Genomic DNA, 27493 nt, shown 5'->3' with positions numbered 1-27493 from the left:
ATCAATGTTGGATGGACTTGATTTGAAATAGCACCAAGTATTTGCACGACCAAATTAATAGTTATCAACATAACAAAACGGGTATGACACGCCGTTGACGTCATACTTACGTTATTATTTGGTTAAGTTATACATTCATTATACATTATCATCCATGAATCATGGATTTAGGAATCATAGGCAAATTATGTAATACAGTGTATTATTTTAAGGCTTATAGCCCACGATACGGGTGAGCATGTGATACATATGTGACAATGTATCACAGTATTTGCCTATAATACTTTAAACACTATATAAGGTAATGTAACAGTTTGCACAAAGGCCTAAAACAACAAAATATAATTTCAATATAGTTTAGCGATATTATTGGCCATATTCTAATGTAGGCCTACGATTTTAAAATTAGGAAGGGGAGAGGGGGGAGAGGGATACTATTTATTTTAAAGTTACGAATGACCCATTTGATATTATAGTGTTATGCCTATTAAGATAAATTATCATTAAAGGCCAGGTGTCCGGAAACGAGGGAATAAAACATATAAACATTTAACAGACGAAAATGAAACATTTTGACGTTTTATATTGGATATTTGACCAGAAAATTAAAACTTTTTCCTAGGGAGTCGGTGTCCTTGGCCTATTCAAGGTCCACAGGGTAAAAATAAATGACAATATCGATGAATATACCCATCTCAAAGGAATAATATATGTTAATACATTATTCAACACATTAGAATAAATAATATTTTGCCATTTTAAATAAAATATACGCGACTTCAATTAGCCGATAATTAATAACAATTTTGTACTTACAGTTATAGTTTATGATTAAATAATCCTGTTAGTCTGTCTCATAAATTGCTTTGCCTAATTGATAATTAATAATATAATAATTAAAACATTGTGTTTCCATGTTAATACATGTTCGTGATATCAACGTGTAGGCCTATCGAATATACCGGAAATAACCTTTAAGTAGGTATGTCAGATGCGTTTCGTGGGCCTATCACCTGTCTATTTCGACAAAAACACAAGTGTAAACATTGATTATCTAATGAGTTGGGCCTAGACCTTTCATTATGTTATATTGGAATGTTCCGTTATTATTCTTGTTAGTTTGAAGCACCTAACACTTTTGTCAGTTGTCGTGTTTTTGTGTGAACACGACTCCAACCATGTCAGTTGTCGTGTTCACACGACACAAACAATTTGCCAATACAACATCATAACAAGTTGGTACGTTCCACTATAAAGTGGAAGGTTGAACACACTGCAGTCTGTGCTTTTGCAAGGTAATCTTCAAATCCAACATGCACTTTATAGGACAGAAACTGTAGTTAAACAGTAAAAGGACAGACACAATTGTAATCGGTATAATGTATTTATCATTTACTTTAGTTATTACATTCTATAAAAACAAATGATAATACACAATACTGGCAAACTATTTCGTGAGGTATAACTGTTGTTCAGACGCGTTTCTAGTTAATTCAGACGAGTTTCTAGAACTACTCGGAATCTCTATACTGAATCTGTTCAGACGCGTTTCTTCTGTGAATCTGTTTAGACGAGTTTCTATACTGAATTTGTTCAGATGCGTGTTTGTTTGCTTGTATGGAAAAGTTGAATGTTTAATCTTTATGTATGTTCAGACGCGTTTCATAGCAAATCTATTCAGGCGCGCTTATCTATACTTAATCTGTTCAGCCGCCGCGTTTCATACGTTTCAAATGCGTTTAACCTTAGATCGTGCTTCACGCACTGGGTCTAGTTTTCTGACAGGCCTTTGTAAAATCCATCTCAAAAAGAATAGTATAGGCCTTTTATATTGTACACAATTTGCAATGGTCTTGGCTAGTGGTACCTAATTCTTTAACTTCAATACTTCAACCATTTATTTCAACAGACAACGCTGGCTTCACAAAGCGGATGCTTACATAATATTAAGACCTTCACATATATGATTAGCTATTCTCATGGGTCGGACACTTTGCTAAATTGCCAAATACTTTGTACCTGTTCGCAATCATGTAACTTGTCTAATTGAAAGCATACGCATGTGAGTAATAATAATTCGTCTCAAAAACAGCTTTCCACCGGGGCCTCATGACATTAAATCCAACAGGAAACATAGGCCTAGCTTATGTTGGAAATTATCTAATACTATATGTATTTGAATGGACAAACAAGCGGATAGGGTGGGACTGGAAAAGATGAGCTTTTAGGCTGTCAATGTGGAAGATGAAGGTGTCATAGGAGGAGGGTTTAACGGGAAATGAGTAGGCGGTCAAGTGCGTTATCCAAGGATGATTAATCGGTTGAAATATTAAAAAGGCTTAGCCTAGAGAGTTATGATGAATATTATACTAGGATTACCTGCAGTGGCAAGGAACAGCCAGACACTTGAGTTTGACGAGAGGAAATTCAAGGTTATTTAGTTCAGAGTTAAAATTACGTGTGCGTACGATTAGAATAATGAACACGTGACCCATAAACTACTATGTTTGTCTATGTTAAATAATCACTTGTTGTATTGTACTAGCTTTTTCAAAAATTATCAGGAAAGGGAAACAACGAGAAATATTGTTATATAAATAATTGTTAAGCTTGTTTCTCACTAAGGACGCAACGCAAATACGTAAATGCAATGCAAGCGAGTTGACCAATGACAAGCAACTGATCGAATAATCCATCGGTTGTGATTGGTCAAATCACTTACGATGCGTTACGTTCTTGTGTTGCGTCTCTCAAATGGGAACAAAGTATTAGCGACATCAAACGACAAAAAATACATACATACGAAGTACATGTCCTATTATGATAGACATGCGTACAACATTAAAATAATTTGACTATTAAAACCACATTTTTAAAAATGTGAATAATAAATTGTAATTCTTTATCGAAAAATAGGCTTACTAGTAATAGACTGCAGCTGTACATTTGATTGATATCTGACATATTTTAATGTGGAGGCCTAGTTCGTCAAACAAGGCAAAAGTACATTTTGATAAAAAACGTTTTTGTTGCTGTATGTTAAATGTCTGACAGTAGTTACGACGTGGGTAAGAACGTGTTACGACATTTATTTAATATGGCCATATATAATCGTCCGGCTATCATGCTATACCTGAGAGAAGGGGTAACCGACACGGTCACGGTCACCGTGCCTGTAATTTATTTCTTTTCTATCGGTACGATGGATCCTAAAAACGGTTAACCGTACTGATAGAAAACAGTGCATTTGAGGCACAGTCGATCATGCCGATAGAAAACTTAGACGTACGGTTGACCGTGCCGATAGCATCATAGCTGCTTTTGACGCATGCGTTCAAACTGCGTTGATATTAATGCAAACAATTAGCTATATATAGTTATGAAGCCAGTTGTGTGACTTTGCTACTCCTATACATTGCATTATTACCATTGAAAGTTATCAAACGTCAACTATTATCTAGTCTGACTGATATTATTTGCTTGAGGGAATTCTCAACGAGGGATTGCTTCATCACATGACAATTCGAACATGTTCATTCCCATTCATGTTATTATTTAATGTACATTGCTATTAAACATTATAATGTTCTTCAAATTTAATCATCTCAATGATGTATAATTGACATTTTTCTTCAGGAAATACCCTTTCCTTCATTGTACTAGCCTTGTATAATTCGATTAAGTGCGAGGTTACAACCAGGGTTTAATGTATTTCAACTTGCCATACCAGCTTACGGCTCAATACGATGGAGATCCGCCGTTCGACTGTCTAGCAACCGCCACCTAATAGTTTTATGTAGGCCTAAAAATGTCACCATTTCAGTATACGTAGGCTACACGTCAAAACAAAACATTAAGTATACTTGATCAATTACACACTCAATTTGCAACCAATTTTATGCCTGAATTCGAACACTTTACAAAATAGGTCAGAGTGGCCTACCGTACTCATTATAAGCCTACACAGTTGATTTTTTACAGCGTTAACTTCACCAAAAACAACAGGTTTTTTAATGTGAGCATGCTGATGATATTGATATACGGGCTTGTGTACGCGCGCGTTCACATTATGTTGATAATCACGGATTGTACGCGCGCGTTCAAATTAAGTTGATAATCATGATGTTGTACGCGTGCGTTCACATTATGTTGATAGTAATGACTTCGTACGCGCGCGTTCACATTATGTTAATTATTATGGCTTTGTACGCGCGTGTCGATTTCTTTTTTATTTTATGGTGTTTGAGACACCACATCACTCCAGGGTATAGTACACGACTGTCAAACTATAGAACAATATTTCAACAGCACGCGATAAAACACTTTGGATGTCAACACCAATTCAACCCTAACCTCACATCAACTGTCAGTCATCGTGCAAGTTGTCAATCAGTCAATGCAATTTGTCAGTGACTCGTCATATTTCGCAGTTTTTGGTAAACAGACACCTGTATTGAAGGCCATGGTCACTATCACTTCCCTATTTGAGTCACAAAAGCTACATTTTATTTATATAATTAATTTATTTACTTTGTAACATTAAAAAAACGACATTTCTTTTACACACTTTTTCGTTTAGAAAGATGCTGTGCGTATAAAACGCCAACAATGCCAAAACTGCATTATGACGTAAATTAAGTTTATTCTTAAAACGTGTCTGCACGTCTCTGCCCTAGACTTTGCGTGTCTGCTTGTTAATCGGTCAGTTGGTTGGTCGGTTTGTCGGACACAACGGAACAACGTAAGCACAAGTGGGTTGACCATTCACAGGAGAAAGTTTCGAAGATCCATCGCGTCGTGATTGGTCAAATTACGTGTGTTGCTCTTGTTTGCCAAACCAAGCTTAAATAGACTATATTCTTCAACTACAACGTAAAGCAAACCGATTGAAAAATGTCCGAAAGTTTGCAGCCAAATATTGCAGAAGTTAAAACACTAAACTCTTGATAAGCTAAACATAATTTCCTTAATAAAAATTGAGGAATCTTGTTCCTTCGGCTGTTTTTTCTTTTTACAAACTCGTTCAAAGCTTACAACACCCTTCACAAACTTACTAGCGACTTATGCCTCGATTGACAAAACGTGCAATCTTTCAAAATACAATACTTAAACTAAGCTTACAAATTGCTAATATTTTGGAACCGTAAGGATATTAGTTCTATTTATATCATTGTTTTTAGAAAAAAAACAACATATTGTAATATAGTATAGCCTACTAAACATTGTAAATATAACTAAAGTATGAATATAACTAGTAGCTTATAATATAACTCTAAGAGCATAAAAACATAGTATGAAAACAGCATAGGCCTACTTAGCACCATGTATTACTTTAACATGGTGGTTTCGCTATTAAATTCTAATGTATCCAATCTTTCATTATAAACATATACGATACATGGATTAGAGAATGATGGTTAATAGATGTTTGATCAAATCGTTAAATAATGTTCACACTCAAGTAAGCGGGATACTGTGTCACATCACTTGTCCTGTTTACCCTCAACTTAAACCCTCACTTCCCCTCTCCATCGAATCTACAAAATAAATTTCATTCCAGTGACCTTGGGGTTGTTCCTAACGTTCCCCCATCAATACAGAAGGGCGGTAATAGTTCCCGTGGGGAAAGACAGGCCTGGCATTTACGAGCCAGCCCAATCCCTAGAGAACCATTTAATTGACTTCAACAAACCCATTTCATGCAATCGTCAATCATTTTAAAATAGCTATAAATTAAACATCCGAATATATATTCGGACTTTTGACATTAGACATTCATGTTATAAGTTATAACACATGGGACGCTCTATCATGGAATTACCCTATGATACTGGATGAAGTATCTAGAATCGGCTGTCAACATAATAATTTGAAGGTACGAGAGAAACTTTTGAAGGTACGAGAGAAACTAATGATTTAAGTTACCCAATATATTATTCAACACCGTCTAAATAAATAAATACAAATGGCATAGCCTAACCAAATTGTAACAACTTTAGGTTTCAAATAAAAACTAAAATGACAAGCCTACTAATCTATGAGTTTTTTACGTGTAGAGAAACAATTCACAACGACACTTTCACTTAAATTACGTTGGCCCAATTTCACAATTCCAACCCCCAGTGCATTCGACCTTCTCTCTGAACGTGGTCGAAATCCGCATGACACTGCCGGCCTAGACTAACCAAGCACTAATCCAGGCAACGATTAATTGGCCGATATAAAGTATGTGTCAGAGTTATTTAACCTAGGCTAAAGTGTTGGAATAGCGATTAGGGGAAGTTCTCGATGTCGTCTGTGGATAAGGTCAGAACGTATTTTCATGGACAGTTCTGGCACGATCCACGCGACCCGAAGGCATTCTTCATGTATCATTAGGACGATTCACGCGACAGAAAATATAATATTAAGCATTTGTTATGACGATCCACGCGACCGAAAATATATTAAGCGTGTTTGTTAGGACGATCTTCGCGACCCGAAGGCATCCTTCATGTATCATTAGACGATCCACGCGACCGAAAATATATTAAGCCTATTTGTCCGGACGGTCCAAGCGGCCGTATGCTTGTTTAAAAAACGATAAATAAGTATGTTAAAAGACTGTATCGAGGCCTCAGAATTGTTACATTATCATGTTCTATCGGGAGACAATCAATTGTTATTGTGTGGTTGCGGTACCGTAATACTGTATATACCAAAACTTTCAACCAATCAGAGACCTAAATATGGAAGGCGGTTATAACAATCAATTCACGCACATTCAGCTGGTCTAGAGAAAAGATGAAAGCATATAAGTTAAAACCATTTGATATTTTGATTGCGGGGTGGTGGAGGGGGTTTCATTTTAGAACATGTTTCCCTTGTAAAAATGTTGGCCCCTGCATTATAAAGTACACAATGGCATTTAGAATACACTGGGAATTGCTACACGCATGCGCAATGATAATTCAAAGTTCGGATTAATTTCATAATTAATAATTACTGATAAAATTGAAAAAGTCTGTCGACTTTGTAAGTAAAGGAAACAGGGGCTACATAAAATTAATCAGTCTGATATTTTAGCAAGAAGATAATAATTATTGTTGTAGACAAATCACTAGAAAATAAGCTGAGCTGAGAGAAATAATTCAAAATAGAGCTTTGAGCTTTTGTTCCCACTTAGATGAAACGCAAGCATATTCGCATCAAGCGACAGTTTGGTGCTCAAATGTGATTGGTCAAATTACTTGCCTCCAACAAGAGGAACTAACTTAATTTTACATTCACAAACCTGATATATTTAGTTGTTTTTTGTTGGAGAGGGGGTGTTTCTATAAAGTTTTTGTTGTTTTTGTTTCAATATAAACAGGTTTAAAATTCGAAAGGATTGACGTTGAAATCGGAACGGTACGATTGCAGGGGTACGGCGATGGCAACGGGTCACGTTGACGACTAGGAGGTGGGGACGGCGATAGTACAAGGCGACGAAAGGCCAATCATGAGGCGATCATGAATATAAGGATGACGAATGTTTAACGAATTTGAAATGATGAAGCAGACCATGGTGCCGCAATCGAAAACAACAATGGCGGGAATGATGATACAGCAATCTTTTAAACATAAATATTGCTACTGAATTCGTAGTCATTTTTTGTGTAAAAAATAATTTATTATTTCCGTTTCAATAAAAGGAAGGGAGTAAATTATAATCACAGGGGTATCGGTTTTAAATAGTTAAATTTGACCCCCACCTCCGAATGACGTTTGCACTCGAGGTTATGACAGGTCAAGGTTCAGTAGCGCACTTCCGTTCATTGAAAAGATGGGAAATATTTATAATGATCACTCAATGAGTTTATTCGGGTCTTGGAACTGTCATTTATTAAAACGTCAAATCAATCAAATTATTGTGATAATTCGTCGGCAGCATTCTTCAAGATGAACATGTAACGTGCACATATCCTCTCTCTATCATATCATGTCGGTGTTTTCTCTTTAGGCCTAGGCCTGCACTTAATACATTAATAAGGTCATTACTTATTCGAATCCGAAATGCATTAATAAGGTCATTACTTGTTCACATCCGAAATGCATTGATAATGTCAAAATAGCCATCAACTTCCCTCTCATCAATTTACTTATTATTCTCGTTGTCATTCACAGATCTTATATCTCCCCCGGTCCAAACAAAGTTTTATAGACTAAGAAGTAGACCTAGGCCCAACCAGGTCACCACATTGGTCACAAGCTAGCCCCAACCAGGTCACAACATTGGTAAAAGCTAGCCGTAGTTATTCATCAGGTCGCTATTAAACAGATTAGCAAAATGATTGTCGGACAGTGCCTAGCTTAAATCGTATTAAATAACGTAATGGTTTATTTAATATCTTATTCGCATAAATATGTTTATTTCCTATTTGGCCACTTCATAAACCACACGGTCATCCCCGTATCACTGATCAGGCCTTCGACAAAGCCAATCTCAATTCTTATCTAGCTGCAAAAAGGAAAAAGTTATCAAGTGGTATCAACATTTCTTGTGAAGTTAAACTATACTCAAGGATATATTGGTCATTTTGGTTTCATCCATTTTATCATCGGATCAAGTCATCTTACTGCGTTTCAAACGCAATATATTTTGTTTTGAATTACTATTAGGCCTAAAGCTATAAAAAGAAACTAAAGCCGTGTGTCTGTTAGCAACTATAGTCATAGCCTAAGCATGATTTTTGTAAAAGCCACATACCGTAGGTGGAACCAACGGGCGACCCAGTTCCTCAACCCCTAAATTTAGATACAATGCAAAAGGTAGGACAATTGATGCAGCACTTTATTCACCCCCCCCCCCCCCCCCTCCTTTTAAAGTCTTGGATCATCCCGCCCTTTACATCTGCGTTGGAACATCACGCGTCAACATCCTCTCCGGTGCGTTAAACGCTCTATTGATTATCATGTATTGCAAACTCCCTACATTTCACCCACTAATAATTATGTGGCTGCGATCAGAATATAACGATCAACAAAAACCTTCTCCGAGAAGAAGACATTCGATTTAAAATACCACCGAGTAAATTCTATACTTGTCGTGATATGGATTGCATTAGCCGATCCGTATCAATTTAAACGAATAGTCACACGAATTATTAACACATTTAAACCTATTATTCAGAAATCAACAATGTAATGTATCTAACGCATGGAATTTTGTGCACGATAAAAGTTCGCGATCGATTTTCCCATCTCGTTTAGTTAATTAGTCCTGTAAACCATGGTTTGGAAAAACGTTTACAGTGTGTTAATCTCTCGTTTCATGCCAATAGAGCTTAATAAACACATGCTTTTAAGTACTGTATTATACATTTATTACATAATAAGGTCTAAAATGCGTTTAGCTTTTGTACGCCAATAATCGTCTGGTGACGCATTTACGTCAACAGTTAACGCGTTCGAGCTACATACAGTAGTTAATACATACAATAAACGCATTTTAGTTTTTTTTTAATTTTGCGTTAGATAGACGAATGGTGTGATCCCTCGAACAATACGCACCCTCAGGAGATATACATTAACGATTTATTTGTAATTTTCTTAGCAACGACAATCGCGTATAAACGACCCAATAAGTGTGTTCATACAAACGAGAATATTTGAAAATCCACAAATATTTCTGATAATGTGAAATGGGTATAGATTGACCTATTTAAATTCTGACAAAAAATTATTCTGAATAAAAATAACCTTTTTATTCCCCACTTGTGAGTATCGGCTTTTCAATTTTCTAATTGGATTTCTATTGTAAACTTTTATTGTTCACAAATGCTGTATTCCCACAATATTGTGTGTATATTCTACGTAAACGTAATACATTAAACTCTGAATTTAGGCTACTAGTTATTTGTATTGCATCATTAATAAATATTATCACTTTTATTCCAATTGTTGATTGATTGAGACTATCACCCGATCTGGTTCCTATAAAAAGATCTAACAATAGGCTTAGGCTATAGGCTTGGAAAACACGGCTACTTTATCAGGAAGATAAGGGGTCGGGTGAAATCCCTTTTTTATTTATAGAAATCGATATATTCATCAATACAAAATTAAGCTGATTTCAATAACTAATCCTCCCTCTGTCAATATCATAGAATCTTAAGGGCACTCCAAAGTGTCCTTCTTTTGTGGTTTCCCCTGAACACAGCGGTTGAATATTTATGGTGTTAAAACATATATTGGCCCTTGGAAATGTTATAATAGTGGTGTCCCTTATAATAGTGGTGTCCCCTAAATAGGAGTGTCTGAGAGGAGGGGTTCTACTCATACCGTTCAACGTAGCATTGTTTTTAATATCGATTTTGGCGCCATAGAGGCTTATTAATTACCGGTAATTAGTGCATTAACAATTTTATGTCATGAAAAGGTCACACGTTGTATGATATAAATGCCTCTTTTTAAAATTGTAACAAAACAAATTTTTCTTAGACCATTTAACTCAAATAATATTCAGAGATTATTATAAAAGAGTGAATTTGAATAATATAATATGAGCAATTTCATTCATTCATCTTTTTATTATAATCACATAATATATCTATAGCAAATAAAGAAGCTTAAGCTAATCATTGTACAGACAAAAAAAAGAGTTAACACAAAATAGCATGTATGATTCTCTTCATTGGTATTAGTATCACATAGACTTTGCTAAAAATGTTCGTTAGTTTAATGCACACACGGAATATACATCAAGGATACCAAATGACAGTTAACTCGTTGTACAAAAAAAGCATAAAAATTTAACTGTAATTACATCATTTAAGTATAAATACAAGGTTATACCAGGGAGAAACCTATTTTCTCCCTGGTTATATACTAAACTGTCGGTGTACTTACACAGAGAAACCCGGCTATAACTTCCCAGATTACCATCAGCGAAACGTTAATTGGAAAGTAAATTTGATTAAATTAAGCCTAATATCTGAATTCCAAATAATTAAATCGTAAATAATCCGCTAAAGACCTCGAAAGACGACCGTATTTATAAAAACGTTTCCCAGACAGCGATGAGTAGTGAGATTAAAGTATTCATTGGGCCTGGTATTATTTTCAGGCCTACCCACGAAGTCACTTTTAACTATCAAAACAGCAGATGATTACATTCAAATGCGCGTTTAGATTTAATTAATACATTTTAAAGGCCGGCAATAAACAACATAACAATGCCTATAATACAAAAATAACAGAGATATATGAAACTCTGCGAGAGTGAAAAAGTCTATCAAACGCTCCAAAATGCCTAACCGCTCCTCCTCAAACTTTGCGAGTGTGAAAAGGTATATCAAACGCTCTAAAATGCCTAAGCGCTCCTCCTCAAACTCTGCGAGTGTGAAAAGGTGTATCAAACGCTCTAAAATGCCTAAGCGCTCCTTCTCAAACTCTGCGAGTGTGAAAAGGTCTATCAAACGCTCTAAAATGCCTAAGCGCTCCTCCTCAAACTCTGGTAGGCCTACTTGGGAAATCATTTCACTGGATATAATATGCAAACGCCTAGCTTAAAAGTTATTTAAGTAGACAGACCTAAACCTCATTTCTACAGCAGTGGCTAATGCGTATCTGTTTAGTGTTTCTATTATTAGATAATTTAGCACTCGACAGCCAAACTTAATATATGACAACTTTTACTTAAAAACATGGTATGCTGTTAATAATTGCAGTAATAATTTATACAATCATATACAGCTTAAAGTGGGGAAACTTCCGATTTTCTATCATCAACTTTTACAAATGTTTTTCAATTATTGAAGTTGTACAAAATGGTCAATAAATAGCTGTAATTTGTTCACTAACACAAGTACATTGTCAATGTCGATTTGCAGCTAGGCTGTTTGAATTGTTCGGACAGAAGGGGCAGACAGTTCATCAGGCAAGCTTAACCAGCTACGCCTGGGGTAGTAAGATGCCACGACTCATAAAGCCCTACGTGCCTTTTTCAAAAATGTCATATTTTCTCCATTAGTTAGCACAGGCTTGGAGTCTGTATTGAATTGATGGCCCCGCGGGCTGAGACTGGTTACACGGGCTGCAGGAATAACAGACAACACTGCAGACGACACTGCGTTACAGATCAATTTGGCCTATTCTCTCTCTGTGGGCAGAGATTTAAAAGTTGTTGTCTTTTAGGCCTTAACAATAGACGTGTAGACTCCACGTCAGTATATTCACAGCATGGAAGAGTACGCAATGAAATTGAATACCTGAATAATGTTACATTACAAATATACACGAATTAAGTATTGTTTGTTTTTAATGGTTAATGTTTGACTTAACGCTCACACTCTGCAAACCTAGGCCTAATCGAGGTGGCTATCTGAATCCGAACATTACCGCAATGCTTAACTTATATAAGTTCATTATCTAATTTATGCAAATACAAATAACTAATAATTAATAAATGATTTAACGAACGAATGTTAAGGGAAAACAGCATTATAGTTATAGTAAGTCTTTTAGTTTTATATATTTAATAAGGTATTGATGCAAAAATGACATTTTTATTGGTACGCGAACGTTGATTTATGTATGTTGTCTGTATATAGCATTTATCATATTATATTTACATTATTGTATCAAACAACTTAAGTTAACTCGCCTGTATGCTAATATACAAATAACTCTCATTTATATCAAGTGGACCGGTAATGGTAAAATGAATGAACGAAAAAACGTAAGTATACATAGCCCTTTAGATGTCATGTATTAGTATGTCTATTGAACCGTCGTGTTAGTATTTCAGAGACACTATATTTATATAAAATGATTAATATTAATAAGCGGCTTAATGATAAATAGTCAATAATTTACTTATTAAATATTTAAAACAATATTATTGGTACGAGCGAGAAATGTTTATGTTGATTATGTATGTTTTCTGTTTACAAAGTTAGTAGATTTTATAAAATTATGTTTGAATAAAAGTGGAATTTTAACAGTCTCAAGAAACTTTTTATCTATATAATAAGTATTGATAAACCGATTTCCTTTACTGTATGACATAAGACATAGATCAATCAATCAATCAATAATTTATTTCTCAAATAAAAACAAAATACAGTTAACATTTTCTAGAAATAATAGATAATAAATGAGAAAAAGGGGTACCCCACTGGAAGCTTAAGCTTTAAAATGTGGGGTCCAGGCAACATAATTAAAAATAAGGTAAGGTAAGAAATATATATAATATATGATAATGAACAAAAAAGACATTTAATCTAACAAATGCAGTTATTATTTAACTTAAGACAGATATATGATCAACTTAAACAATAATAGTAGAAACAAGGTATTCATGTAGTTTGAACCTAAATGAAGATATAAAATTAATAATTTTAATTTCATCTGGTAAAGAATTCCAAATTTTTGGTCCTTGAAAAGTTATATCATGCTTGCCAACCTCCGTATTAAAACAATCATAAGCATAATCAAATTTATTTCTGGTATTATAATTATGAACTGAACTAAAAGTTTGAAAATAAGATAGGCATGAAGTTTCCTTTTCTCTTCTTCCTTTTTATCCAATTTATCATTTATCAATTTAAATGTTTTATATATTATATATTATAATGTTATATTTATGTATTGTTTTTAATTTTTGGATGAATAAAGAAAGAAATCACATAAAAAAAAGACATAAAACCCAGTATCATATGCAAACTGTAGTACAGTGGCACACTGGGTCACATATGGTGCCTGTATCATGGACCTATGCCCATGCCTGTATCAATGAGTATCACATATGACACTGTATCACAACATTTACCTATGATACTGTACAAAATACTGTCAAATATTTATGTATGATGATTGAATAAAGTGAATTAAAAAAAATCAATTCTTATGATTCATTTAATATATATCTAAAATATTATCTCTCTACAGACTATAAAACAAGAAACACGCTGTTTTTAAGTGATGTTAAATCATCATGACAGCCCTTTTAACAGTTCAAGCTAAAGTTGAAAGAAATTAGTTGATCTATAAGAAATATATATACAATTACATATGGTTTCAATTTATGCAATGATATTTAATAATAAAAAAGGAAAGCATGTCTAAGCCTAAATTAATATCCTTTACAAATGTTGTTATGCGGATACGATATTACTCGTTAAGAGAAAGTGTTACGAACGTATTTTTTCTCTATATATCTATGCCAATATAAGTCAAGTATATTATTTTCGTGAGCAAAAAAAATGATTTAATTTTGAAAAAAGAGCAGTAAAAGTTTTTTCGCGGTCGGAAATTTTCGCGATTTTACACTTCGAATTATTTTGCGACCTTATATTTTCGCGATTTCATTGTCTTGAAGAAATATATGAATTTTGTGATTTGTGTTATATTAAGTAAATTTTAACATAAGTATAAATGTGGTTAAAAATTACTAATTATCAAGTGAATAATATATAAAAATGTTCTCTAACATTTCCGAAGATATGTTAAATATAATAACTGAATAGGTGTAATTTCTATATGTTTTAGTTTTCAATTTTTATTTGTGAACAAAAAGTTGTTTTTGTATAATGTATTGGTTTACTTTTGCTGGGCCCTTTGTAATGTTTTAGTCTGTAAGACTCCAGATTTATTAGATTGGTTTCGTGTTTTATTTGTTGTGATAATCCTGACCATTGTTTCTTAATTGTCTGTCGCTTTACACGACTACTTAGCACGTGCTTATCTAGTCAGAGCCAATCAAAAACGAGTGCGTCTGGCACGCGGGAACTAACAACAGGCGACGGCAGACGATGAGAGAAACAGATAAAACCCATAGTTCTTGGCGCGCCATCACACAATACAAAACAATTAAATAGGGTTCAATGTAGATTATAACAACACTATTACAGGGAAGTGATATTGGGACTACGGTACGGTACAAAGTGCATATTTATACACATCGACATCGACATACAAATCGACATGTGGTAGGCCTACTATGTTTGTATTTAAGTTATCATAAACAATATGTTGCGGTTCATACATAATATAGTTTGTGTATCCTTGATTGCGTTCACATTATGATATAATAAAGATAGGCCTGAAAATAAGTTTTGGGGTCATTGAACTCAATTGTATAAACAATTTGAACGAATATATTAGGGCCTATACATATACAGAAAGTGCATTTATCACATATATATACTTATATAATGTTGTGTCATTATATAGCATTATAGACATTACTGAAATATAGGTACTGTACGTATATTACATTCAACTATATTATATAATATACGGTACTACAGTATATAACAGATCAGGCTTTATACCGGTATGCCATACAAATTGCAATGCATCGAAACTATTTCAAAATAAGTGTAGGCCGACCTACTCAGGCGAAACAACATTGTGTTCAAAATAATTACATGGGTCGTTAAAAAAACATTATAAAAGTAGTACAGACAAGATATTGTAAAAGACTTACCCTCTAACTGTGTGTGAACTCCTGTTAACGTATGGAATAAAATAACAGCGAAAATTAATAAGTTCGGATACAGGGCATTCCTTACCCATTCACCTAACATTCGCATTATAGTCAATGTCTAGAAATTCCAGGTTAAAATTTCATTCAAAAAAATCAATTCTAAAAAATTCCAATTATATTCCTTCAGAAGAGTATTCCATATACGAAGTGTGTCTGTTACAACGATGATAAAATAAAATGTCTTTATCGATCAAATAATTTGACATTATATTCCAGCAAGTTGATATAATCAGGTTAACTATGTTAATAATATTCACGATGATGATGACAAAGTCGCTATAATCACCGTTTTGTTAATACCGGCCCCGGTTCATTGCTTCCCCTAACACGACGATCCGTAGATTACCAATACACTATTTCCAAGCGTCTGGCGAGGTGCTTCCTCGGCCTTGGATAATAAAATTACCAGGCCCTCTCGATCACCGGAAACGTAATACAGTACCAGCAGCAATTATCACAGTGCACAAGAATTACGGTTTTTCAGTCAGCATGACGTACTTATGCATACAGGTGTCACTTGCGATTAAAATGCTTTTACTCCGTTGAATCCAACTATGTAGTTCAACAGCAATTGGAAAATAAGATAATTATAATCGCGATGATGTATTTATCAACAGCATCTGAAGCTTTAGTATAATAAACCGTCTTCTTATTGTTGTTGACACTTTTTGTACACTAATCAGTGATGATGAACTCGTTGATCGTCTGCCTTGCGTATTACAGACGACTCTTTAACCCACCAATCAGCTGCTTTCCTTGCTCACGTGGGATATTAATGAAATCAAAATTCGATATTTCCTGAACGGGTTGCCCTTAGTAGTTTATCGTGAAAGCGTACTGCTACCAACTGTCTCAGTTGGCATACTGTCACGCTGCTGAATAGAACCAGTGCGTGATGCCTCAACAATGAACAAGTTACGGCTAATGATTACTAGGCCTATATTAATTCTAATTTTATCTTCCATTGATTGGCTAACAAAACACAATTTAACCACTTACACGCGGTACACTTCCAAGGTGATATAGGCCTAGTATTCATAATAAAAAAAAAGTTAGACAAACTTTAGTCATAGCAAAAGTACATACAACACAATAATAACAAGAATAGTTTTAAATATCTACAGTATGCCATTCTATCTGGAAATAAAAACTTGCATAACGAAAATAATTGTTTGTAATGTCATGGGGAATTTGCAATTATTTGAGCCGACGATTAAACGCATGGTGGTTTTTTTTTTTGGCTTGAATTGTTCGACATACAGTACATTATTACATTACCCAAAAGTCCTTCATCTAAATTGTCACAAACTTCTGGACATGTGATATTAGATCATTGGTGACATTAATAGTGACTGATATGAATTATAAATATTTATAAAGGAAATTGAGTAAATTAATTAAATCAAACACATTACGATACTCACCAGCCGATTTGCTCCATAATTGTCGAAATATAATTGTTTTAATCATTTTAAATGTTAATATGGATACTGTTAAGAAAACACAATTAAGCAAGTTTTATTCATTTCGAGGCTAATTTTAACCAGACATTTTTCCTTTTTATCCACACATATGTTTTAGGCCGTCAGCAGTCGGCTAGGATTCGTGCATGCTAGGCCGTCAGCAGTCGGCTAGGATTCCTGCATGCTAGGCCTAGATAGGTTGTCTCAGGGACTTCTTCCCTGGTTGCCTCGTGTTTTTAACAATCCTGTTTTGTTCTGTAATGTAACGGATGTGTGACAATGACCGTTGCATACACATTGAACTCGAACGAAAAATTAAAATATAAAACAATTCAACATTTAACTAGAACTTATTAGCGTTAGTCACGATTTGTTGTTTTTCTTAGGCCTACATAATCAATTGGAAAACAATGTTGTGATTGTCTTCTAATTAACTACACGTTCAATTAATATTATTGTACAGTCTATGTATTTTTCATAACATTGGAGGACACAGTCATGCCCTCCGCTTTCCATTCGAAAGTATGGTGCCATTATTGTCAAAAGTGGTAGAGGAACAGAAATGCTCACACGGACCGTTACAAGCATTTACTGTATTCTACCCAGCTGGAAAGGGAGACACTTTTAAAATTAAATTTATTTTTATTTTTTTTGTGTCAGAATCAGAAAGTCAATGAACGATGTAATATTTATTAGCTTGGACAATAAATAAATATAAATACTGTATCGGTATTATTATTATTAAAATTTAATACATAATAAATACTTTAAAAAATAAAAAATAAAATATTGCATTGACTGAGAAATATGGGTTGTAAAACACTAAAAATGTATTTAAAAGAATAACATTTTGCGCAATAATCATATTATGCAAATCAACAGGTGTTTTGTCAAAGTGGAATTTATTTCGAAGGTTATAAAGTTAAGAACTTTACACGAGAACACTATTATTATCACATTATAGATTTGTATTAGAACAATTCGATCAGCAGCATCACTATAACGCATTTCCACCCATTAGATACTAATGGTGTGTGACAGGCTGTTTCTAGCGAAATATTATCCCAATCGCACACAACCAATTCAAAACACACTCTTTTAAAATAATCAAATATTTTTTTACTCTAGCATTTCTCCTTGGCAAAATTGACGATAATTTGTACGAATACCGTTTTAATATCCCACGAGAATAATAACTTGGTGACTTAGTTTATCTAAAAACCCAAGTAATTAGGTAACGACGTTAAGAATCATGTACGCGGTGAATGAGCACAGGCAAGCACCTGCCGCTAGGATCACACACATCCTAGGCCTCAACTCACGACTGCAGTAGTATCAGAAATAAGTATAAATGTCAAAAAACATTCGAATAAACTATATTACAACAATTTTATCAACATACAGATCACGATAATTCTGCATTATTAAAACAGGCAAATAATACAGTGTAACATGCATCACGTGACGCCTGTATGTGTTAACATTAAGACACAGCCAAAACCCCGGTCAAATATGTCGTTATTTGAAGATGGCCAGCGTCGAATAAACCATAGCTATCAAGATAAGTATAAATTATATACATTCCAATTAAATGATTTTGAAATTCTTTGACAATTGGAAAAGATGGCCTTGAAATAACAAGATGGCTACCGATACTGATAGTGTATTCCCAACATAAGCTCATAAATAACATCAAGATGATATGTAAATATATTTCTTTGTCTATATCCAGATTTTGAAAGAGTTCCCTGCTTGCCTAGACCATGTATTTGAGTTACTAAACTAGATCATTCGCAGAAATATAGAAAATAAGATTCTTGAAAGGCCTCCTAGGGCCAGTTTAAAAATAGTAAATTTACCCGCCACTTCATGGGCAAGGTATAACAACTTACCCGGGTAAATAACTAAAGTAAGCCTGCACGCGCCATGTTACGAATACACATACATTAGGCCTACGATATAAATAACTTTTAAAATCTATGAATTTAACGAAATATGTATGAATAATGATTGGAATTCATATTATTAGATTAACGTAGGCCTACCTTGCATTTTATATGCTTTATATATTGAAGAACGTGCCTTGTTTTATTAGCGTTCGCCTTCAATTTCCTCACCGTCACCATCTCGCACGCACGGAAGGAACCGATAAACGGTGACGATATAGAGGGCGCTATCTAGATTACTCTCGATGTGAGGTTTTTGACGAAACCGTAGACGACTGTTACGAAATACAGGATAAAGGCCAATTTACACAGACGAGCGGTAACGGTAATAAAAATATAGAATCTATGTTATTCCTTATGACCATCGCGGAGCGGACGGGCGGTTTCTGCTCAGGATAGATACAGATTATACGTGGGACAAGCTATGCGGTTTTCAGCTTACCGCTCGTCTGTGTAAATTGGCCTTAAAGACTAAAAATTATTTGGACGCGTTTTCATAGATTCTTAAACAATGCATTCGACAAGAGTGTATAGAATAAAGTACAATTATATAGTTTGATTATTATTTTGTTTTATTATTATTAATGCAAATAGCAAATATAATCTTTGTCCTGGTAAGTGGTACAGACAATTTACAGAACAAACAAACACACAATATTATCTACGTACATTCTTAATAAGTCTGTTTGGTAAGTGGTTGTTAGGAAATAAATTCTAATATCAAATAAGACTTGAACCCATTATCATGAAATTGACAAGTAAGCAACCATCAAAACCACAAAATAAATTGGGAAGGAAAACATAAGTGACTGAACACTAATTATAAAAGATAAAGGCGGCACAGGATGAGTGTACAGAAAATAATGTGTAACCTAAATTGCACAAATATTAAATATCAATCAATTTATCAACCAATCAATTCACTTAATCAAACGGTCAATAAAATAATTGACCAATATCAATTATCTAACCAATCAATTACTGATTGATATCAATAATCAATAAATTATTGGATAATAAATCAAACGACTTAATTACTGACAATAACATTTTAAACATTTGTTTTTAATGCTGATAAAAATTATCTAAGCTGATAATAAATATGAATTGTTGTATTAAGACTTGAAACTTATATCATACAATATTTTTGATTTACATAATAGCTATGATACAATGAATTCCACACACACTGAAGTAATTTGCATAAATATTAAACAAATAAAAAATATTTTGAAAAATCATTAAAAAAGCAAAAACGAAATAAATTTTAAATAATAAATTTTTGTATGAATAGTCTATTGAATTGAACTATTTCTTTTATCTTTAGAATAGTTTAAAATTTCAGTTACTAAATCTTTTGAAAAAAATACTAATAATATTATAATAACTTATAATAATATAATATAATTTCATCTTTGTTTATTTCTTTTATTTAGGTTATTCATTTTTATCGAAATTGAAATCCAGCCATTTACCTTAATTATTTTTTTTTATAATTTTTAAAATAAACATTAACAACAAAATCAAGATGAATAAATAAATTTGTTTATTTCTCTATGGTTACGGTAAACAAAATCTTGTTTACCGTAACCATGGAGAAATAAACAACAATGTTTATTTACATCTTTGCTTATTGTAAACAAACAAACTAACTAGCATAAGGTTATAGAGAAACAAATATGTTTTTTTTTTTTTTTATTTTAATGTTGGTCCTTTGTGTGATGGCCCATTACACACAGGCTACACCTGGATTTGGTTTAATACTGGTCAATAGGTGCCGTGTACTGTATATATATAAATCATTTGACAGAAAAAGTTGTGATTAGATTACAACTCCCTGTATGTACTATGCCACAGTGTTAATTTTTTCATTTATAACATTTTGCCTTATATGTATTCACTGTAATAATATAAGATTTTAGTTTGTTTCAGTATAGAAGTTTAGAAACAAAATCATTGTATAATTATTGTATTTCTAAATAACTGAATCAAACAGGTTAAAGAGTACACAAATTGTAGAATAATTTTGTCATGGTTTCTAAAGCACTCATAGTTATTCTTTGCTGCAAGTACTTCAGTACACTTTAGGCATCGACAATTTAATTATCATCGTCGTGAAATTAAGTTAAGTTAACGTCGTAACTCGTTATATGTACGGTTCTCGGATTTTGGTGTAATAGATGGCAGATTACATAAAGTTGTTTCTTCTCTCGTTTTTGGCCTATTATATTAAGTAAAAGAAATAACAATCAAAATAATTAAATTTTATCAATTAAAATGATTAGGTATTGGCTAAATTAACTAAATAACTAATATGTGGCAAAATTTAACTATCATAAATAATCTTTTTTAATAGGACAACAAATTTTAAGTATTTTGGTCTATGTTGTACAATTTAACAGTAATATTGCGCTTATAACATGTATGAGATGTAACAATACAGCACATCACACACGTCATGTTTTTTATTTTTACATCTACCTGCCGATATATAGATTTGGTTATCGTCAGTGGGTCAAAGGTCATATGACACTAAGTGAAAACTAACCTAAACTAAATATTACATGCGTTGCATACAGTATTAGTTCATTAATTCTGTAGAAGGTGAATTTGATAATTAAACTATAACTATAACAAATAACTTCTAGATTCAACAACAAGACAGCTATAATACTAATAATAAATTGTTATACAATTTCAATCATGTAAATTTTAGCTAAAATCTTTATAAAAATATATACTAATTCATTTTATCATTTTATTACATCAATTATGTACATGACCTTTAGAAAATTGCATTTTATTATCTACATTGGCCCCTTATGTACAACGCAGTAAATAATGATTTAAATTTCAGTAGAACACGGCTAATTAACTTTGTACACGCCTCATGTTTAAATTTCCAAACATCACATACTCATCTTTCAGTTTCTTATCTGTACACTTTCACCACTATGATGACATCATCTATACATAGGATCTGGGTTTTTAAGTAAAATGTTCACCAATTTGATGATGTCATAGCCTCACGTTTGAAGTTGTTATCAAAATACCACCACCAAATATTACATCATACATTTAAATGTTCACCAATTTGATGATGTCATTGCCTCACTTTTGAAGTTGTTATCAAAATACCACCACCAAATGTTACATCATACATTTAAATGTTCACCAATTTGATGATGTCATTGCCTCACTTTTGAAGTTGTTATCAAAATACCACCACCAAATGTTACATCATACATTTAAATGTTCACCAATTTGATGATGTCATTGCCTCACTTTTGAATTGTTATCAAAATACCACCACCAACTGTTACATCATACGTTTAAATGTTCACCAATTTGATGATATCATCATCTTGCTCTCTGAATTTTTTACCACACAAATGTTCACCATCACCATAATGAAATGTGTTGAAAAAAAGAAAAAAATTATATATTGATGTTGTAATAGCTGCCAGTACCAGATAGAATTTGAGGTGTCATACCATAATAGGTCTGCTTTTGTCTCCTTTTGAAAATGTCACACAAAAAATGGTGTAATCTTGTGTAATCTCACTGTTCTTTCTCATTTGTATGCTCTGGGATTCCAAAAGCAATTTTCACCAAAACTTCCATACATCTTGCATCTTATGTCTTGTTTGATACTTCTGCTGAAATTGTAGATTCTGATGAACTAGGTAGTTTAAGACAGCCCTATTTAGGGACCCCCTATTCAGGGGACCCCTAATAAATGATACTTTCACATGAAACAAGGGATAATATACGTCTTAACTTTATTCAGGGGACACATTAACTTTACTGGGTCTTGAAGGTGTCCCCTTTATAGGGGTTCTACTGTGTTACTAAGCAAAACACATTGAACCCAGCGTTATACACATTCAGTACAGAATGCAATTTGTTCTTTAATAAAGTCTCTACATGGACACATTCTTTTGAAGCCATGTTCATATCCAGCACAACTATATAAAAGCGTCTCGGACTGAGTGTAGCATATTTTACTTTCTGTATCAAAAGAGGGCGCTATAATCTCATTGAACGACTTAAACTCTTCACAAGGTATATTGTTTCTGCAAAAAAAAAAAAAAAAATTCAAACATTTTAAAATTCATGATACATTTTCTGGTTGTCTCCCTCTAGTGTTGGAAAGTTATATTTCTGTTTTTGTCTCCCTCTAGTGTTTGAAAGTAAGTTTGTTTGTTACCACTTACTGTTGAAAGTTCTCCTTATTATCGATATACTTAAAGAAGTCTGGTTCACATATAAATCCTAAAAAATAGATAAAATATCAATAATCAATTATTAAATCATATCAATTATTCAATGAAATTAATTTATATGGTACAATCGTTAAAATTAACAATGGATAGGGGGTTACCCCGGTGAACTATTCACACACAGCCACTAGCAATTAATAAATAGAAAACTAAATACAGAAAATGAATTAAATAAATTAAAACATATAAATAAAATACATAAAAATACCAATGAAGAGCATTCTGTACCTTTCTTACTACAAGCATGTTTACAAGATTGACCCGCTTTGGACATTATTTGTTTCATTGCTTGCTTCGGAGGCCAATGTGACTCATCACAAAAGTTCTGAAAACAAAAACACTTTATTTTGAACTGGTGAAATATTACAAGCAAGCCAGTGAATTTTTTGGACTAAGTAAAGGTATTGGATGGATTTTTTAGACTTTTCTTCTTTTTTATACTTTTTTTCTGTATATATTTCACAAAACATGACTTGAAGGGTAGGCCAATATAGGGGCGTGTGGTGCAGCAGCGTTGGCATTCTGATTGTGGGACCAACGTTCGTCACAATGCTTGCGTCCTTAGGCAAGCCACTTTACTTATGCTTGCCTCTCTCCACCCAGGTGTACAAATGGGTACCTGGTAGGGTGTAAATGCCGCTAATGCTGAGTATGTGTTTCTGTTGGCCTAATTTCATACACATCTTACCTGATTTTGAATATAGACGCTAACCCTCTGCAGCATACCTTCACAGGAGAACTCATACGGTAGATAAGGGGCTAACTCGTCTTGTTTTTGTATCTCAGTTAAGGCTAGCTCAAGAGCAGTTGTGTTTGTTATGTCTACTGTGTACACGTATGGTTTTCCAATGTATACCTCGGCATATGGATGCTGTGATGTCAACTGGAGAAGAAACAAATGTAAAATAAACAACATGTAATGGTTTAAGCTCTGTCTACACTAACAATATATGGACATGATGATGTCTTATCACTATCATATTTGGGCATATCACTACTATATTTGGGCACATGACACAACTTTTTTGTCAAACTAATTTGATAATGTAGACAGAGATCTATAGATAAATACATTTATGCTTGGTTGGACCAATTAATGAACTGGGAAAAAACATCTCTCTATAATTATAAGGTAGATAAATATATGACATTTCAGTCCACTACATTTTTAGATGAAGTTACTATTATCAAATTAAATCTAAAAATTAAGTGATACTGTACCTCTCTTGTGGTTGGTTTATCTTTGAAGAACTTTGTATTCTTCGCGTTCTTGGGTGGTTTAAACATTGGATTTAGGAACACACAACCATTTGCAATAGCCTCCAATGGAGCTGGTCCATCGTATGGAAACCCAAGCCCTACAAATAGCTGGAAATCAAAACAAATTAAATGAGATATTTGTGTTTTTTTATGCTAAAATGCCTTACATAATAGAAGTCTTTGATATCATTTTTTGAAAACTGTTATAAAAGTGAAAGTTAAAGTGACACATAAGTAGTTTAACATATATTTCCAGTACAATTACAGACATTTTGATACCCTATGTGTATGAATGCATACAATATATAAAACATCTGTATAAATGTACAAACGCTCTTCCCTCTACATATTACAAAATACAATCAACTTTCCTAAAATCGAAAATGGAAAAACCTATGGGCTTAATCAAAATATGAGTTTGGTATTTAAAATTCATTACATATTAATGAATGTTCAGGTTTTGAAAGGGTTTATGGAAATTTATCTTCCAAATTCATACATTAATTTTAAAGAACTGAAATTACAAAAGAAAATTACTCAAAAAAAAAGGTGTGATTTTATCAAAATTATTAGTTCATTAGTTCAAAAAATGAATTTAAAAAGTCATCCTTAAGGAGCTGTTTCATTAAAAATGGTGTTAATGTGAGGTTGACAAAAAATTTGCATAGATCTAAGGTGTCAAATTGGTTAAATTATATTCAATATTAATTTATCTATCAGGTAGGTTTGTAATCTATAACTACACATGCCGTGGTGTGTTCACGTCTTACTCTGGTAAGTGCGTTGATTCACCCATGTGTGAACTATGACACAAGGTGTTATATAATCGTTTGTTAACGCGTTCGTGTAAACTAATCTATATGAATTTGTCTATAAAATCTCAGTTATGTGATCATAGATAAATCTTACATAACCTGAGGTGTTTGTACTTTGAATTTGTACTTGGCAATGATGTAAATCTATAAAAACACTCAACAATTATTTCTGTAAAACGAGTAATAATAATAATAATCTTAATTGTCTTTTCTTTTTTTTTTGTTCTTTCCCACATACATAAAATCAAAACTTAAGACAAAGACCAAAAAAAAAAAAGCTTTCGCTTATCGAGTTTTGGCCTTTAGAGAAACTAAACTTGATTTTTGATTGGCCTCTTAATTTTGATCTAATTGATTAATGTTTATTTGTATTACATCAGCTATTATTATATATCTACTTCAGATATCATCATTTAGTATTGTCAACAAGGAAACACATAACAGTAATATATAAGTTATTTGAAAGCTACACTTATGATGGCAATAAAAAAATCTTCTCAATACACGTCAAGCGATATCGCATTTAATGATGGTCAAAAATCCTGCAGTGTCGACAGCAATCCAATGGACACTAGGAATTTTACGCATCAGGACGGTAGATGAAAGTGGGTGGTAGATGAAAGATAACAGTAGATGAAAGCGGGCAGTAGATGAAAGGATATGGTAATTTATGCAAAATATTAATCTGCACATGCGTATAAGCACCCAGTTCCGTCCATTATTAAGAATGTATTTGGCCGATTTAACGTTCGGTCCGATAAACGGAGCAAAGTTTATGACATCATTTTGAAATTTTTCAACAATAAAAATTCATACCTTAGTCTCTCTTAGGAGCTGTTGAATAGACTGACCAGAAACAATTCCGTGATTAATAACGTAACTAGGCAAGTACTGCTTCTGCTCAGACAAATTGCGAAACACTGTCCCGTGAATATTAAACTTGGAATGTATTGTATCTATGTATTCGTGAGCATCCTAAAATAATAAAAAATACTGACTATCATCACATACTACAGAATCTTCATACATATAAACAATATACTCAATTCTCTGAATCCCTAAATGGCACTATCTGTCCAAATTAATTTATACAGTGTCTCATACTGTATATAACACATGTGACACCTGTTTTATGTTTATGTTACAGTAGGTTGGCATAGAGTTATAAATAGCTCCATGGGTTAGGCTTATGGCCTATGATACAGGCATCACATATGATACATATGTGAGACTGTATTAAAGCATTTGCCTATGATTGATTATTATAGATACTGGAAAAATTATAGATACAGTACAGAAAATCAGCTAAACAATCAAAAACATAAAATTTGGTGAATACAACAATTTGTTTCTTATTTTCTTTAATATTTTTTTTTTCATACAGGGGAGTTAAATCTATTCAATAACACATTAACCCAGATGTATCTTCTTTCAGTCTGACATGAATGTATCAAAGGGAAGTAGTGATTATTATAATGCATCAACATTTTGTATGGTATCATTTAAAATGCTAATGTTTTCCGTCACCATGGCAGTCAGCACAATAGAAGCAAGTATGTACATTATTACTGTATGTTATATAATCTATTACAACTCTCAATGTGCTTTATTATATCCGTATCCATTTAAAACTGAATGCATCAAGCTATATCCTAATAATTCAAGACGAGATGATACAGGATTATTAGACACTACTGTACATAAAATTCCCAGACAGCGATTTTATTATTATGAGATAAGATTATGAGATGTCTGTCTCGTTTTTAAATCAACTGTCAAAGGCCAACACGCTTTTCTATTCTACAAAATTAAAAATTTTATATTATAAAAATTTGAAATTATTTTCAGAAAAAAAAAAAAATTAACATTACAAACGTGAATCGTGGGTAATCAATATGCATCGTGGGTAATCAATATGCATCAGACATTCTAATGAGAACGCCAATCACGCGTAAATCAATTGATTGATACTTACGGCCCACATGTTTGCCTTCTTTCCGTACACGAGAGCATCGTTGGTTTTACGAACTGGTGATTTGGATGACTGACTCGGAGCCTGGTCAACGACAAATCCCATGAATGAATTATCAGGTGTGTGGGCTGAAAAAAAACCATTACAAATTAGGATAATTTATATTAATAAACATTGAATTCTGTATTCTGGATTTGAACCAGGAATCGTAAAACAAAAAGCAGGTATATAAACCATAAAGTG

At 33.1% G+C, this 27493-nt stretch overlaps 2 protein-coding genes across 5 annotated transcripts in view; both read right to left on the bottom strand.

The window, feature by feature from the left end:
• The window catches only part of LOC144837627 (BMP-binding endothelial regulator protein-like), an 88304-nt gene extending 69263 nt beyond the window's left edge, over positions 1–19041 (bottom strand). Inside the window, exon 1 of one of the 2 annotated variants that reach the window (XM_078692834.1) lies at positions 19020–19041. In XM_078692834.1, the coding sequence (XP_078548960.1) occupies positions 19020–19026 (7 nt within the window). In that variant the 5' untranslated portion in view covers positions 19027–19041. Of the gene's footprint in view, positions 1–15451; positions 16160–19019 lie in introns of those variants that run through there. The other variant, XM_078692826.1, reaches the window with a different exon arrangement.
• Positions 19042–20351: 1310 nt separating this feature from the next.
• LOC144837542 (alpha-1,6-mannosylglycoprotein 6-beta-N-acetylglucosaminyltransferase A-like) overlaps positions 20352–27493 on the bottom strand; it is a 36096-nt gene continuing 28954 nt past the window's right edge. For 2 of the 3 annotated variants that reach the window (XM_078692716.1, XM_078692723.1), the window contains exons 11-17: positions 27254–27378; positions 26095–26253; positions 24425–24571; positions 23892–24086; positions 23432–23528; positions 23138–23195; positions 20352–22996 (exon numbers count right to left, since the gene is read on the bottom strand). In XM_078692716.1, coding sequence (XP_078548842.1) covers positions 22798–22996; positions 23138–23195; positions 23432–23528; positions 23892–24086; positions 24425–24571; positions 26095–26253; positions 27254–27378 — 980 coding nt within the window. In that variant the 3' untranslated portion in view covers positions 20352–22797. The remainder of the gene's footprint in view (positions 22997–23137; positions 23196–23431; positions 23529–23891; positions 24087–24424; positions 24572–26094; positions 26254–27253; positions 27379–27493) is intronic. The other variant, XR_013611524.1, reaches the window with a different exon arrangement.

Source organism: Antedon bifida, chromosome 1 (assembly GCF_963402885.1).
Source record: "Antedon bifida chromosome 1, ecAntBifi1.1, whole genome shotgun sequence".
NCBI classification, from domain to species: domain Eukaryota; kingdom Metazoa; phylum Echinodermata; class Crinoidea; order Comatulida; family Antedonidae; genus Antedon; species Antedon bifida.
The sequence above is the reverse complement of the archived record's forward strand: the minus strand, read 5'-3'. Positions and strand labels throughout refer to the sequence as shown.